The sequence below is a fragment of the Hylobates moloch genome, unplaced genomic scaffold (genome assembly GCF_009828535.3).
Source record: "Hylobates moloch isolate HMO894 unplaced genomic scaffold, HMol_V3 SCAFFOLD_1, whole genome shotgun sequence".
Taxonomy (NCBI): Eukaryota; Metazoa; Chordata; class Mammalia; order Primates; family Hylobatidae; genus Hylobates; species Hylobates moloch.
In genome coordinates this window covers 183541295-183558706 of record NW_026652276.1, presented here as the reverse complement: position 1 = coordinate 183558706, position 17412 = coordinate 183541295, and the positions used below count along the sequence as shown (strand labels likewise).

At 37.9% G+C, this 17412-nt stretch overlaps 2 protein-coding genes across 6 annotated transcripts in view; one reads left to right on the top strand and one right to left on the bottom strand.

The window, feature by feature from the left end:
• FAM185A (family with sequence similarity 185 member A) overlaps positions 1-16045 on the bottom strand; it is a 60125-nt gene extending 44080 nt beyond the window's left edge. For 2 of the 5 annotated variants that reach the window (XM_032761266.2, XM_032761267.2), the window contains exons 1-4: positions 15400-16045; positions 13263-13372; positions 7215-7307; positions 3777-3915 (exon numbers count right to left, since the gene is read on the bottom strand). In XM_032761266.2, the coding sequence (XP_032617157.1) occupies positions 3777-3915; positions 7215-7307; positions 13263-13372; positions 15400-15841 (784 nt within the window). In that variant the 5' untranslated portion in view covers positions 15842-16045. Of the gene's footprint in view, positions 1-3776; positions 3916-7214; positions 7308-9130; positions 9929-13262; positions 13373-15399 lie in introns of those variants that run through there. The other 3 variants (XM_032761265.2, XM_032761268.2, XM_058425471.1) reach the window with 3 other exon arrangements.
• Positions 16046-16314: 269 nt separating this feature from the next.
• The window catches only part of CCDC146 (coiled-coil domain containing 146), a 178712-nt gene continuing 177614 nt past the window's right edge, over positions 16315-17412 (top strand). The window contains exon 1 of the mRNA XM_032761257.2: positions 16315-16455. The gene's annotated coding sequence lies outside the window, so the exon portion shown is untranslated. The remainder of the gene's footprint in view (positions 16456-17412) is intronic.

Here is a 17412-nt window from a genome sequence, read left to right as displayed (position 1 = left end):
CCAGGAAGCCCTCAAAGTGATGATGGAATTTGCAGTTGCAATCAAGTTCACTGTTTAAAAACCTCTCCTAGAAAGCCAAGAAACTAGGACCAAATCCTTGCTATTCCACTGATTAACTTGTGGAGTTGAGAGTAAACAACTAGACATTTCTAAGTCTAGTTTTCCTCATCTGTAAACAGCCAATTGTTCATTAAGTAAAAGGGGCTGGCCAATTTAGGTACTCAATACTGGTTTGCTTTCAACCACCCACCCACCCACCTACTGGCACAAAGGCTCCAAACTCTACTTGTAAAATCTACCAAAAAGAAAGTTACTGCATTATATTTGTGTATAAATGGTTTTTACAACATCTATACGTTGGATTTTTTTTTTCTGCTCTATCTGGAAAATAATTAGTTTAAGCCTTGCTTAAGAAAAAAGAAGCTAAAGTAAATAAATCCTGACCATGAACGCATATATTCTGTTTGTTTTCTGTAAGTCAGATGTTTAGAAATAGCAATGTATTTTCCCATAAAAACAAGTTTTAAGATTCTCAAGCCAGTTTATTTAAATATAGCCAAAATATATACCTAATTTGTGTTATATAACCATCAGCATTTAGAACAAAGAATTCATTGAAATATATATCCAGAGTTCTAGGCTGGGAAGATCTTGGGAGAAATAACTCCCACCAAAATTCCAGGAACTAGAAGACTGGGACTTACTTTCACCAGCCATTACTCTAATCTTCTCACCCACCAGGATGTGAGACTAAAACACTGCCTGCTCTCCTGTACCCCTCCCATCCCAAACTCCAGACTACAAACTCCAAAAGCATGTTCATACAATCCCTTAGGACAAGGATGGAAATAGAGGTGACAGGGGAGAGGAAGGCAAGAAACTTAGATGTGTCTGAAGGGTGATTTTTTAAAAGTCGAGGCACTGGGGTGTGTCCATGGAATGAAGAGGGGTTACCTGTCTTATTTCTCTCTTGTATATGCTGAAAAACCAAAGCAGAGTGAGGGCCAAGGACTAGGTGGAGAAAGCAAGGCTGAACGTGGAAGCTTTTCTACAGTTACTTCTGTGAAAGTAACTATAATTTGAAACTGGATTAAATTTTTCCTTCCCCTACTCCTTCTCATTGCTGTACTAGTATTACAAAAGAAGCTGTGAGAAACAACTAAAAGAGTTCATTGCATTGAGGCAGGGTGATAATGGACCACTGGAAATGAGGTGGGAAGTAGCATTCCAAAGGGGATAGTAGTGACTGAGAAAATAAAGTACATTTAATCCTTCTACTCTACTCTGAGTTCTTTAACGACAGGTTTCATCTCCTGCCCAACTTTGCACCCTTGGTGCCTGGAAATCTGGCACACAGTAGGTGGTCAATAAATGTGTCAAATGAATGAATAAATATAACTGTAGTGGATGCTGTATTCCTCATCCAGATCCCACATCATAACTGAAGGGCTTTTCCTAGCTATTGGGAGTACTGCTGGCAGACAACCCTCAGCTGTCAGCACTCTTTGGGAATTACCTAGCAAAAAGTAGCCACTTCGGCCCAAGATCATACTCCTTCCCGGGGCAGCTTGCATCTAATGATTGGGGATATAAACGTCCAGCTCCTCTCACCCCAACTTGAGACAACTCTGAGGGACCATCCCAGCTTCAGAGCTCTCCGTGTGGGTTACTGAAACTGTATCACAGTGCAGCTTCTCCCATGGAAATCTGGCTTTCTTCCTTTACATGGCATTGGTCCCAAGAGGCCTCCCTAGTAAATTCACTGTGCTCAAATTTCCATTTCAGAGTGTCTGCTTTCAGGGAAATTCAACCTGAAACAATAGTCCAAAAGAGGACCTAGATCTAAACTAGCTAAGGAAAGGTATCTGATTTCATATTAAAGGTCAGTAAATATAAAAAGGTTTTATTAAGGCTAAGGAATTAACTCTTTCTTTTCTAGCAATGTATTTCCATTTTAGCTACTCTAATCAACAGACCTAGAGTACTTTGAGGACTGCTTCAAAAAAGACCAACTGTTTTACTACCAGGTAGGCAATTAATGATAAACTGTACCAAATTCAATTATCTAACTTAAAAGAATGCAAAAAAAGAAACATTATGAATTTAGTGTAAACATGGTATAAAGCATTGCAGAGAACAGACTGCTTTTCCTGTGGATGTTAATCCACATCTGACTTGATAAGGAATTGTTTCTCCACTAAAAGCTACTAAATACATTAAGCACAGTACTTTTCATTATGATTAAGATAGTTAGAAATGCAATGCTTATATAAAAGTCACTTTTAAATATGAAGAATTACAAATTACCAGATCTACTTAAGGTACAACTGAATAAAAAATAAATAAATGAATAAGTGAACCATTTGCTTCATCTGGATACAGCTCCATATGTACTTAAGCTATTTTGGGCTCAAATAATACCTTAACCTTGCAAGAATGCTTGAGGTTTAACCATTAAATTGAGACTCCAGAACTATTTCAAGCATATAAGTATGCTTTTTTAAAAACTTTTTTAGAAGACTACTTGCCAAATTGCTACATAGGATGATTAGCACTAACCATGCTTTCTAATGCCACTCTATAACTCTTGCTCACAACTAAAATCTGAGGGTTTTGCCAGAGTGTACAGATACCAATATCTAGCTTTACTATAGAGGTGAAATGAGTGGACTATACATGGAAAAAGTCCGAATCTGTACTTCCTGGAATACGGCCCAAAAGGAATTTAGCAGATTTTTTATACTGGATTAGTGATTATTAATTCTATCTGTGTATATTTCAGAAAACATACCTGGATTTGAATCATCTTCTCTGTGGAAATTCAAGAAGCAGGCTGAGTGACACTGAACACCAGCATGCCCTTTGCCATATAACCTCATCATTATACTCTTCTTATTTTCTTTCAAGAATGCAAACATTAACTATGTAATATTTCTTGCAGAGACAGGATTTAGAAACCACAAGAGGATATTTATCAAAGAAAATGGAAACAACAGGGTGCTGAGAAAACCTGGTGCCAGTACAAATGCACATAAAATATTTAAAACAAAATTAGTATCAGAGTTGCTATAATTACATTCCACCAAATGTTTCATTAATTTAACCCTCAGCTTTCTTATGTTAACACAAAAGCAATCACTCAGTACCCATCTTTACCTAACACTGCTTTTACTTCATCTCCTGCATGTATTTCCTTGCTATTTGTTTCCTATTATAAGAAAACACAGGCTGGATGCAGTGTGGCTCACACCTGTAATCCCAGCACTTTGGGAGGCCAAGTGGGGTGGATCGCTTGAGCCCAGGAGTTTGAGCTCAGCCTGGGCAACATGGTGAGACCCCATCTCCACTAAAAATACAAAAATTAGCCGAGTGTGGTGGCGCACACCTGTAGTCCCAGCTTCTCGGGAGGTTGGGGTGGGAGAATCACCTGAATGTGAAAGGTGGAGGTTGCAGTGAGCCAGTTATCACGCCACTGCACTCCAGCTTAGGCAACAGAGCAAGACTGTCTCAAAAAAAAAAGAAAAAAGAAATGCGTTAAAAATTAGAATTACTATTAGTTCCATATAAAACAGCATAATCTTTAATCTCTTGCCCAAATAAAATTAAATTAGCTTTATGAGTCATTTTATTTTATTTTTTTTAAAAAAAAGATGGTTAGTTTGCATTTCATTATTTAAAAGGCCAGTTTCCTGATCCTTTTTCAACTACAGAGAGTCATCTCTTAAAATTTATGCTATGTGGAAAGTCTGAGATGTATTATGCCTTTGTCAGCGTACCATGAACACTTCCTAATGTAATATCCCCAGCAGCAGAAGACAGAAATGATGATTCTGTGTAAAGATACTTGGCTTTCAGCAAACCATCTTCGGTAGATACAGTAACAGAACTTCCCTGCAGTTTATCTATGGTCACAGCCTAGGAAGAGAAAGACTAATCAGTTCGTTATAAAACAAAGACTGGTAAAAAGCCAAAATACTACCTGTGGAATTAGTGGGTAACTACATAAAATGTTACTACCTAGTATACAATCACTTTATTGACTCTGATTCCCTACCTCTAATTACGATTTCTGAGCAATAGTGCATTCTCTGTAGAATATGGAATAGATCCAATATATTCCCCCACTGACTTAGGTCTCCTTTAATTTCTCTTAATAATGTTTTATATATCCTACATACAATTATTAATCTTTTATTAGAGTTATTCTTTTTAGATATTTTTAAGTGCTATTATACAAGGTATCTTTTAAAATTTCATTTTATCCTAATTGACTTTGTATTTGATCTTAATCCAACAACTTCACTAAACTCACTAATCCTAATAATTTATCTGTACTTTTAAAAATTATCTATGTGTTATTATACTGTCTACAAGTGATGGCTTCATTTCCTCCCTTCTAATCCTTATATTAATACTTTTTTTCCTGCTTTTTCTTTCTTTTTCTTGCCTTAACCATCTGTCTCAGGCCCCCAATTCAACAGTGAATAGCAGCTAGCAGAAGCAATAGGACAGCAGGCATCCTTGTCTTATTCCTGTTCTCAAAAGAAAAGTTTACAACATTTCACCATTAAGCATGATGTTTGCTATAGATATTTTTAAAATAATTTTTAACAGATTAAGGACATTCCCTTCTATTTTAACTTTGTTTTATTGCTTTTGCTATTTAAATCATGAATAGGTTTTGAATTTTAGCACATACTTTATCTGATTCTATTGATTTATCATGATTTTTCTGTTAGTACATTAATGTAGTGAATATACTATTATTTCTAGAACTTTTCCACTTGACATCTAATAAGGCAGTAGCTTTCCACCAAACTAAATGGAAGGAATTTAAATTTACCTATTTAATGACAGAACAAAAAGTAGATTTAAAAATCAATACCTTCCCGACAGAGGTATTGCTACAAATTTTCTTTTCTACATGAAAAGAAAAATTTTTCACTTAGTTATTATGAATATATATAAATACATATATTATATATAGTTCTTACAAATAATGAAAACCAAGTGTTAAGGAAGTACTGTGGCTTTGTAGCCCAGACTGAGAGGAAAACTGACAACTATGTCATTGATTCACCAAATAGTCAGACGAAATGGGTTTCTGTGTTCTCTGTTAAGTTATAAAACTAAACTTAGATACTGAAATTAACACAATTTAAAAAGAGCCATGTAGAATAATGATGCTATTATTTATAGTGCTCATTTGATTCTCACAATCTTGTTAAGTGGACAAAGCAAATATCACCATCCTGTTTGTGGAATAATGAAACTGAGTCTCTGGGAAGCTAACTGGTAGGTCTAGAACCAGTCCAGTTATCTTTCCTGTGATTCCTTTACCTTTATCATCATCATCGTGGTAAGCATTACAGTAGACTCAGCTATGTGCCAGATGTTGTTTTAAGTATTTTACCTGTATTAACTCATTTAATCCTCTTAATAGAGGATTTTTTGAGTTAGTTCTATTATCCAATTTTCCAAAAAACTGAGACACACAGAGGTTAAGTAATTTGTCCATTTATATAGCTTAGTGAATGGTGGAGCCAGAATTCAAACACAGGTAGTTTGGCTCTCAATATACTCTGTGCTCTTAACTAACTCCCTATATTTGTCTCTCAAATATCCAAATCACATTTCTATGAAAGTTGTGTATTAAAAGTTAATAGATTTCACAAGTATTTTATGTTTTATAAAAACTACAAACTTAGAAAAATACATTAAAAATCAATACTATACGTAATAAAAATAGAAAAAAAAACCTACACTGATTCTTTAGTACCTAACAAAACTCAATCAAGAAATAAAATTGTATAATAGCAAGTAAAATACATGAATATTCAATAAACCATAAACGTTGGAACAAATAAATGAGAGGAAACAGTGGCCAAGATATTCAAAGTAGCAAATGATTAAGATATTAAATTCTTTGATACTTATATTTGATTGTAAATGTTACAATATTCTAGTAACTTATTTCAATAACATTAGCCATCATTTACTGAGTTTGAAGGGGCTGTAAATTTATCTAATTTCCCTCTGCACCTCCAAGACCACAGCAATCTAAAAAGTAAAACTAAATGCCATCTCAAAAAAGCTGCATTATAAGGCCACACAGTGTCTTTCAACGCTTTCCTAGTTTAATTTATAGAGTATTTTTAAATGTTTAGGTTTAAACAACCTCCCACGAGGTCTAAGAGAAAGGTGATGGAAGATAAGACAACAGAAACAATTACTGTTACAATCTACCTTGTTTAATTATGCCAACAATAATCTATATATAAAATATGCTCACAACTCCTCCTCACCAATTATCTGAAAATAAAGCCGACTATGGAATTAGCAAATTTGCAGGAAGGTGATGGAAGATAAAACAACAGAAACAATTACTGTTATAATCTATCTTGTTTAATTATGCCAACAATAATCACATACAAAATATGCCTGCAACTCCTCCCCACCAATTATCTGAAAATAAAGCTGACTATGGAATTTAGCAAATTTATAAGAAACAAAAAGGCTCTTGCAAATTGTATAAGTGTAAAATGAAAGGAAACTTTTTCTCAAAGATACATTATGAATCACATTTTTTACATGACAATTTATAATTCCAAAATTATACCTTTACTCTTAATACTATGCTAAATAACCAAAGGCTACATAAGGAGTTGATTAAAAAATACAAACTATCTTCCTGTAGCAACTAAAATCCCAATAGCTACTAAAAAAAAAAAAAGCTCTGAGAGAGCAGTAAAACTATCTAATGGTGCCACCTTGTGGAAAATACTGAAGAAAGTTGAGTTTTGAAACATCCTTCAATTTGCCTAAGGGCAAAGTAAAAAGGTCTTAGAAAATACTCAAATAAACCTAACACAAGAAAAATCCAATCCAGTTACTGGTGATATGACTTAATGATCTATTTTAATCTATGATCATAAAAATAAAAATCTTTTCAGAACTAGAGTTAAATAGTAAGCATTCAAGTTTTTATTGATTCCAGACTAGGAACTAAGTAACTGTCAAAAGTATTAAACCACAAACTAAAACTTAAGTTGTATATTATTTAATCACTTCAATTTCAAATTTGAATTTACTTATGAACTAAAATGCATTAAAAAGGGAATGTTATGCTACGAACTTTGTAGAACCTACCCACTTGCTGAGCCAAATGGAAGCAAAGTTGCAATTACTAAAAAAAAAGAAAGTTTCAATCTTACACTTTTATCTGATGCATGAATATCTATATTTCCATAAACTGTTCCCAGACAGATCACTTTGCCTCCTTTTGTTTGAACATGCAATTTTTGACTCTGAAAGACAAATTAAAAAATACATATAGTGAAAAAGAGAGTAAGTTTGACTTATACTAGTGAAACATTTTCAATATTTCTGTATTAATACTGACAAAGCAACAAAAGAACAGTGAGGAATGAAACAGAAACTCACTGCTTCGAATAATGACATCAACTGGAAAAAAATGTCAACTGCTGTTAAAGGGATTAAATAAGCCACCTGGACTCAAAGGGAAAAACAAGAGATACTTGGGTATTCTGGTAGTTCACTGAAGAAGGACTTGGGAATCAAAAATCACTGTTTGACCAGCTAACTAAATAGCCACAATGATGAAGATGACAATAATAATCATTTTTACTATTCATCATTAATAACAATAATAGTTATCACTTATTTGGCATTTTCTCTGCACCAGATACCATGTTAGCTACTTCACATGAACTATCATTTAATCCTCACGACAAACCAGAGAGATAAGTATTACATTTTTCCCATTTTACAGAGGAAGAATACCAAGATTCAGAAAGGTAAATCACTTTATCAGGGTGACACAGAAAAAAACCCAAAATCTAAAGTAACAATTAGAATCAAGCTCTGTATTATTCCAAAGCCCACATGCTTAAGGCTGTAGTGGTCTGAAGGACAGAATACACATTAGGGTAACAGCCCAACACATCCCAGAAACTAAGTAAAAATGCCTCCGAGCACAAGACAGCAGTCGCAAGCCAGTTAGCCTATTCTACAAGACAGAAAACAAAAGTATGTGTATGTGTGTGTGTGTGTGAGTGACTTGATTGTGGACTTGGGAACTATGGCAAACACTACTATTGGCTCATCAAAATCCATTTTTTTCCAAAGTAAAAGCAGTATAGCTTGACCCACGACAAGACCACATTTTCCAGCTTCCTTTACCTCTTAGGTGTTGTTAAGTTCTTACCAACATAACGTAAGTGGAAATGATATATGCCATTTCCAGGTTAGTGCTTTTAGAAAAAGTGTGCCTTCTCTGTGCTCTTCTCATTCCACCAAGTGGGTCCAGAGTAAAACGAGGCTCTAAAAGATGGCAGAGCCGGAAGACGGAAGGAACCTAGAATCACTGAATGAAAAAGACCCACCCATACACCTGGACACAAGTAAGAAATAAACTCATATATGAGTCATTAGATGTTTGGTCTGTTGTTTTTTTGTTTTTGTTTTTGTTTTGAGAGTCTCACTCTGTTGCCCAGGCTGGAGTGCAGTGGCAAGATCTCGGCTCACTGCAAGATCTGCCTGCTGGGTTCAAGCGATTCTCCTGCCTCAGCCTCCCACGTAGCTGGGATTACAGGCGTATGCCATCACACCTGGCTAATTTTTTGTATTTTTAGTAGAGATGGGATTTCACCGTGTTGGCCAGGATGGTCTCGATCTCCTGACCTCGTGATCCACCCACCTCGGCCTCCCAAAGTGCTGGGATTACAGGCATGAGCCACTGCACCTGGCCTAGTCTGATTTTTTTTTAGAGTAGTTTATTTTCCCTTAATCATTATATATGTCTTTAGTTTTGATACATAAAGAGATATGGATCACTTGAGCCCAGATGTTTGAGGATTCAGTGAGCTAGGATCGTGCTACTGCACTCTGGCCTGGGCAACACATCAAGACCCTGTCTCTTAAAAAAAAAAATCTGTATTATAGCATGGTTAACTACGTTATGCCCAGAGACATGAGTCTGAAGTCAAATTATATTTAATATACTCATCAAAAATGTGATAAACCTTTGAAAAGATTCTCCCGAAAACACTTTTTATTTTTTATTTTTTTATTATTTTTATGTACAGAAAACTCAACAGTGTACATTTAACTCAGTTTAGTGGCAAGTTCTTTTAGCCTCTGCCTTTTTGAGCTTGGCAATGTGAGCCACAGACTTGGGACCCAGGACATTGCCGCCCCAGTGACGGTGGGTCTCATCGTATCTGTCTTTGTAATTGGTCCCGATAGCTTCCACCAGCTTAGCCAAAGCTCCTTTGTCTTCCGAGTTAACCTGTGTGAAGTCGACAGTGGTGTAGGTCTTCCTGTGAACTAGACGTCCCAGTCTTGCCTTCCCCTTGATAATGCAGCAAGTGGCCCCCATTTTATGGCACAGGACAGGCAGGAAAACAGTCAGCTCGATGGGATCCATGTCGTGTGCAATCACTACCAGCTGAGCTTTCTTGTTATCCACCAAGGTGGTGACGGTGTTAACTCCTGCTCGAAAGACAGGTGGTCTCTTAATGGGGAGGTCCCCTTTGTCCGCAGCTTTCTTCTCAGCCTGGGCCAACAGCCTCTGCTTCTTCTCTTGTTTTGTCTCTGGTCTGTATTTGTGGGCCAGCTTAAGCAGCGGAGTAGCTGTTTGGCCGTCCAGGGCCTGGGTGAACTGGTTAATCACAGGAGACACTTTCAGCTGCTTACAGAGGATGGCTCGCTGCCATTGCAACCTGATATAGCGGGGCCATTTCACAAAGCAGGTGAGGTCTCTTTTGGGCTGGATGTCCTGTCCAATGCCAAAATTCTTAGGCCTTTTCTCAAACAGGGTATTCACTGCTTTCTTGGCCTCCTGATTCTTCACAAAAGCAGGGACCGGAGCCAACTTCTTCCCCTTGGCCTCCTTTCCTTTCGGCATCTTGGGCGACAGGAGGAGCACACTTGTTGTTTTAAGTCAAGAACTCTTAACCAAACTCACATGAACTTACAAAATTATAAGCAAAATTTCATAGACGTGCATTTTTTTTCTTAAGGAGACAATTATTAGATTTTCTAAGAGGTCTAAGGTTCAAAAATAATAAGAGCTACTGTTATAATTTAAAGCTCATCTAATTCCCAAAAAAAGTGAAGTTGATTATAGAACTTTTAAAAACATAAAACCAAATAGTTAAATGTTTAAATAAATCAGAAATTATTTAGAAAATAAATTATACTGCATTTAGAAAATGCAAATGTGTGACATTCAATTAGTTAAGGGTCTGTTGCCTAAAAAATTCACTTATCTTATTCCCTAAGGATGCTGTACAAATGTGGTCTTACCATATGTTTTGTTTGGACAATAAAGAAAGGTGGAAAGAGCATGAGCCTGGAAATCAGAAAGACTCAAGGTCAAATCCCAGCTCAGTTTTTTTTAGCTATGTGAACGCAAGTGAGTTCTTCAATCTCTTGGTGGCTTCTAGTTTCTTCCTTGATAAAATGGGGACAATTCAAGGATTAAATGAAGGTTTAGCTAAGATTCCTGGTACATAATAAGGACTTATTAACAGTAGTTATTATTACTGCTATAAAAATTTTATTATGTAGGGCCGGGCACGGTGGCTCATGCCTGTAATATCAGAACTTTGGGAGGCCAAGGTGGGCGGATCATGTGAGGACAGGAGTTCAAGATAAGCCTGGCCAACATGCCTGGCCAAAATTAGCCGAGCGTGATGGCGGGTGCCTGTAATCCCAGCTACTCGGGAGGCTGAGGTGGGAGAATCACTTGAACCCAGAAGGCGGAGGTTGCAGTGAGCCGAGATCGTGTCATTGCACTCCAGCCTGGGCAACAGAGTGAGACTCCGTCTCAAAAAAAAAAAAAAAGTTTTTTTTATTACGTAGGTCAACTATACTTCAAGTCCTTAAGTTAATGAAAGAGAAACATATTAACAGGTGACCACTAATTCAAGGTAATTATATTGTATGATACTTAAAACTTAAACCAGATATTTTACCAAAGTGTTCTCATTTGTGAATTGAAGTTAGTTAAATCCTATGATCTCAAGGATAATTCTCTTAACCCTTGGTATACCATTAGTATCCACAGGTGTAATTTTTCATGAATTTCTTGTTTTGAGCTATTTTATTTGTAAGAACTGATATTTCATGATTTCTGTTATTTCTTGGGAGGTCTTTCAAGCAATAAATAGAAAATGTAGTTACTTTTTAAAAAAATAGAACAAAACTCATTCTATCCTGTAATTACCATTATTGGTCCACTGGACTTTTATAAATCTAAAATACATTATGGGATAATAGTGTTCGTATTTTTAAATTGTTTTATTTTTATTTTTTGCTAATTCATCATCCTAGGAGTTATTTCATCAATATTCATAAATTATTCTCAACTATGTTTTTTAAAAAAACTAAAATAATAAGAAAACAGAAGAATGACGGACTTGCATAAAGCAATTGTTCTCAACCGGAGGTGATTTTGTCTCTAGAAGACATCTGGCAATGTCTGGAGACATTTTCCCTTGTCACAACTGAGGAGCATGCTACTGGCATCTAAAAGGTAGAGGCCAAAGATGGTGCTAAATATCCTATACTACACAGGACAGGCCCCCACAACAAAGAATTACCTGACTGAAAAGGTTTATATTGCCAAGGCTAAGAAACCATTTTTAATTTTATGCCTATAATGGCATAAAAGAAGAAAATCAACAGAGAAAGATCTTTCAGAACTATCAGATTAATCAATACGTAAATGCAGAGACAGCGGTATACTAGATTCTAATTTTGATTGTGAAATTGGAAATCTCAAACTCTTGAGTCTTCAGAGGACAAGTCTAGATTGGTTTTCTGAAACTTAAGTATCAATGACTGAACAAAATATTTCTAAGGACAAAAAAGAATTATGATATCCTCACCTAGTTAGTCATTCAACATGAAGACCTTATTGTACAATCTTTTACAACAAGAATCTGAACCAACTCATTTTGCTAAAAGGACTTGTGATGGTAATGTTAATCTTTTATGATATTTGTGCCAAAAATTTATTTGAAATGATTCATATGTGGACACATGCTGATGGCAGATACACAAATAAAGGTGGATGAAAGAAAAAATATGTAAAAATTAAAAATGCATCAAATTATTAATTCTAACTAGTGTTTAGAAATCTAAAAATGAAAATATTTTGCAATTATGAAGCAAAGATGACTGACTTCAACAAAATTGCATGCTTTCAAAGTTCACAAAAGTATCAAGTTTTGACTATGCAAATGCAAGAAGCACTAAGAGTAACGATAAGCTAGCACCTATCAGAGAGGTATTTCAAACTATTTACAGCTGACATCAGTCTAATCTTTAAAAAATTAAATATAGGTCAAGCATGGTGACTCACACCTGTAACCCCAGCACTTCATGAGCCCAAGGCAGGAGGATCACTTGAGCCCATTAGTTCAAGACCAGCCTGGGCAATACAGTAAGACCCTGTCTCTACAAAAAAAAAAATTTTTTTTAATTAATTACAGCGGGGCGCAGTGGCTCATGCCTGTAATCCCAGCACTTTGGGAGGCCAAGGCGGGCAGATCACGAGGTCAGGAGATCAAGACCATCCTAGCTAACATGGTGAAATCCCGTCTCTACTAAATATACAAAAATTAACTGAGTGTGGTGGCGCATGCCTGTAATCTAGGCAGGAGAATTGCTTGTACCAGGGAGTCAGAGGTTGCAGTGAGCCGAGACTGCACCACTGCACTCCAGCCTGGTGACAGAGTAAGACTCCGTCTCAAAAAAAAAAAAGTTAATTACAAAACAAGATGAATCATATGTTACTCTGCACAAATAACTACTTAATCCTTAAGTAATGAGCTACCTGGTACATTAAAAATGTGATTAAAGTAATCTGATATTTAAGCACATTTATAGTGCATAAAGATTCTTCCTTACTCTTTAATAAAATGGAAGAAAATCATTCGTGGAAACTAAAATTTCTTTAGTAAGATTTCAGAATACTAGGAAAATACTATTAGTTTCACTGTACATTTTGAAATTAAATCAAAAAGAAATTTGAGGCAAAACCTCAAAACTGCTATAACCTCTGTACTTTACTAGAACTGATTTCAAGGCAAAATGTTTGCCAAGGACTTTCTGAGAGATGAATAAAGACAATGTTCTGAAAAACAGAAGAATCTCTTGAGTTTGATGGTACAATTCATAGCTTAAGGGTTTTAAAAAAATAATAGTGAAATAAAATTAGAAAAATGCTATACCTTAACAGACTGCAAGATGCTAGTCCCATGCTCTGTTTCAATTTTGCAATTATCACACTCAATACTTTGAACTTTTACACAGCCAGACCCTGATGACTTGATATCTAAACCTAGAAGTAAAAAAAGAAAAAAGCAAGTTAGTACTGCAGTTTATAAGCTCCAAAGCATTTTAGTACACCTAGAAACCCAACTCCTGAGTTATGTCCACATATTGCTGAGTCCTGGAAATTGCATACTGTAAAGGTAAGGGGTCTTCTACCACGGCAACGGGACCAAATACAATAGTCTTTCTGCCAGTTTTTAGAAACAGAGCAGTTATTTCTACTGGCCTAAATCATCTAAAGAGAACTAACATAGATGGGAAGTAAAGGAGACTACAATTCTGGTAAGTACTCCTGTGAAAGACTGTAGAAGCCTCTTCCCCAGTATATATGATCATGACTTAGGTTTTCAAATCCTGTCTAACCTTTCATACCTAAAAAATGAAAATATTACCATGCAACTATATCACAAGGTATTTGAAGTAATTTTTAAAAAATGGGAACAACTTTGAAAAACCTAATATATACTACTAAAACTACAATATTAGGCCATGAGCAGTGGCTCATGCCTGTAATACCAGCACTTTGGGAGGCCGAGGAAAGAGGATTGCTTGAAGCCCAGGAGTTCAAGATCGGCCTGGACAACATGGCAAAACTCCATTTCTACAAAAAAATGAAAACATTAGCTAGGCATGGTAGCATGCACCTGTAGTCCCAGTTACTCAGGAGGCAGAGGTGAGAAGATCGCTTAAAACCGTGAAGTCAAGACTGCAGTGGGCCATGATTGTGCCCCTGTACTCCAGCCTGCGTGGCAGAGTGAGTGAGATGCAGTCTCAAAAAAAACACAACAAACAAAAAAACCCCACAAGATTGTGGACAAATGGCAGTGGTATATGAAGAAAGTTTGGAAAATAAGGAATCACAAATGCCATCCTTGGCTGTCTATTTAAGATGTAACCGCAGGCATCTCTGTATACAAATTTTAAAAATTAAAAACACTGATATTTAATTTGGAATTAACATAAATATTGATGATTTCTCTTAAAGTAAGCAAGACTCGCCCCCTGCACTCGATTCCTGAAACCACAAATAGTACCAAATCCTATATATTCTGTTTTTTCCTATATACATGTCAATGATCAAGTTTAATTTATAAATAGGCATAGAAAGAGATGAACAACAATAATAATAGAGCAATTATAAGAATATACTGTAATAAAAGTTATATTACTGTGATCTGTCAAAAATCTTAATATTTTCCTACAACAGTTGAGGCAGGTAACAAACTGAGAAAGCCAAACGGTGGATAAGGGAGGACTACAGCATATACTATTTGGGCAACTGTAAGCATTATAGAAGATGATCTTAAAAATGCTAAATGCTATTATTATTACTATTACCATCATCATCAATATCTTCCTTCAGTCCCAGGAAGAATGACAGTCTGGGGAGCCCTTCCTAGAAAAATGTGTGTACACAGTGGCTTGCCATTTAGGAAAACCTAAGAAAGGTATCTTGCAGGCATTATTATTGAAGCTTCCTAGGCAGGCTTACCATGTGTTTTTCTTCAAAGCTTGCTACTCATGGAAAACTTAGGCCAAAAAGAATGGAAACATGACAGTAAGAAGCTGGGCGCCCGTCTAAAACCAAATACTCAAACCAGGTGATACACGGAACATCCTATTGACAGGGCTGTTTTGGGACAGACCCCCAGGCTGTGAGCAAGGGGAAGTGTAGATGGACTGCCATACCATTGAATGGATTGTCAAGAAACTTCAACCTTGAAAAATAAGCCAGTTTGCTAATGACAACGGGATAAAGGAGAACACACGCGGCTCCAGAAATAGAATTTGACCTGGGTTATACCAAATCATGTTTCCATTCGATGTATAAACTTTTTATAATTGGGAGCCTAATTTTTAAATACTACTCGGATACTCAAGAATAGAACAGAGGAAAAGGTGCATTTCCGAAGGGGCCAACTGTAAATTAGGTTTAGAAAGCCAGGACCAATTAAAAGTGCACGTCGACCAAATTTAGTAAGTTCACTGTGCGTTCCCTGGGACCCAAACCCGTTTTCACTTCACTTCACTTGCCAAACTTCAGGGGCGCGTTCACCTCCACGGACGCCTGGGGGTGGATAGTATCAGACACAATGGCCATCTCCTCCAGATTCTCGTCGTACTTCACCTGCAGGCTGTCCAGGCCCCGCGCACCGCCCTCCACGCCGCACACCGCGACCAGCACGCGGTCGCCATCCGGGTAGGTGAGGGGGTCCAGGGGCTTCACGGCCAGGTGGCACGGGAGCCGCGCCCGCAGCCGACCGAACGGGCTCACCTGCAGTGTCCACTCCTTCAGAGTCCGGCGCGCCGGGCCAGGCGGAGGGACCTCAGTCTCCGATCCGGGCCAGCGCTCGCCCCCACCTGAGCTATACGGCCTGGCTTGGCAAGCCCAGCGCCCAGCGCCAGCCCACAGTTGGACCTGACGGAGACAGAGACGGAAGCAGCCAAGCTCCCAACCTGAACAGGGGGCAAGCATGGTGCGCCTCTCTCGCCAGTCCTCAGAACACTTCAGCCACAGGGAGGGTCACTTGCCACGGCCAATCGACTTGGCCACTGTGCAGCCTCAAGTCAAATAGGAGACGTATGTCAGGGTTTGCGGAAGCAAGAGCGAGCCGGTTGGCTTGGCTAGGCGATTTAAACATCAGCCGCGCAATCCCCAGGGGCAAGTTGGGATTTGAAAGCTCTAAACTCTGACCCGGACCCCTTGCCTACGTCCGCCCCTTTCGCTAAGGCCGACGGGATAGGTAGTTCTAAAGGGGTGGAAAGTCGCAGAGTTCCGACTCTTAGAAACCACATATCCGAGGAGGCAATGCGCAGGGGAGAACGGGTAAGAGGGCAGGTGTTAGAATCGCTGGAAAGGCGGGCGCCCTTTGCCTCAACACCATTGGCTAATGGAGGGGCGGTACATGGGAGCCCACTGGCCAATGGGAAGCACGGAAGGGGCAACGTAGGTAAAGCTGCGTGGTCACCTTGGATACCAAGGACGCGACTTCTTGTTTGGAAGGGGTGGAGCTTTGGAGTGAGACCCAGAAGGCCAAATCCCAAAGAGAAAAATAGAAGCCTAAATAAGGATCAGGACCAAGGGAAGGGGTAAGAAACTGCGCTTTTTAAGATGACAACTAGGTGCAAACTAGGAGTAACCTCTGTGGATGTCAAGACCCAAGCTTCACTAACCTAGTGCGGGCATCTCCAGGGCATGGAGAATGCCTTGGCAAGAGAGTAAAGAGCAAGATTGGTGATTTTGAGGGAATTGCCTCTTTAGAAGTGTATTCCCTCGTATATTCCAAATATAGGAATAGAGTACTTGCTCCGTCCTGACCCTAAGTGACCATACTTTGGGTTTTAATTTGCTCACTTTAAAAATGTAGATAATAATACCTTCCTTACCTTGCCTCAAAGGGTTTTTGTAAGGATCAGGTAAGAAAATGGATGGGACCGTGGTGCACAGTCTACAAAATTACCGTGTAAAGTACTGTATTTTTATTTCAACGTACTTAACATTGATTCTGAGTTACCAAGAAAATTATGAGAGTTCAGAACTTGTTTTGAGAACAGCATTGATCTCTTTGACTACAAATGATCCTCAGTTTTAGAATGAAAAAAAAAAAAGACACAAAAAAGAGAGTCACCATGGTGCGGTGGAAAGAGCAGGGACAAGCGTCAGATTATTTTCCTGGCTCTGCCACTGCTTCATCTGTGTCACCTAGACCTGTTTCTTTAGTTTTAAAATGAAGAAAGATGGTTCTAAATGACCCTATAAGGGATGTGTGTGTGTGTGTGTGTGTGTGTGTGTGTGTGTGTGTGTGTGTGTGTGTGTTTACCTTTTATAATTCCATGGGCAGTAAAATAATGGGAACAGAAAGATTTATTTTCTTCTTTCTTGCCTGATTTCTCTCTCCCCCTCTGTGCCCCTACTTCCTCCTAAAATGTATTCCCTAAATTACTTAGCCAAGACACCTGCAAACACTAACATTTCATAAAATGCAAGTGCCTTAAAAAATTGAAGCCCTTACCCAAGTACAATGACCAGAATTCCTGGGGCTATCG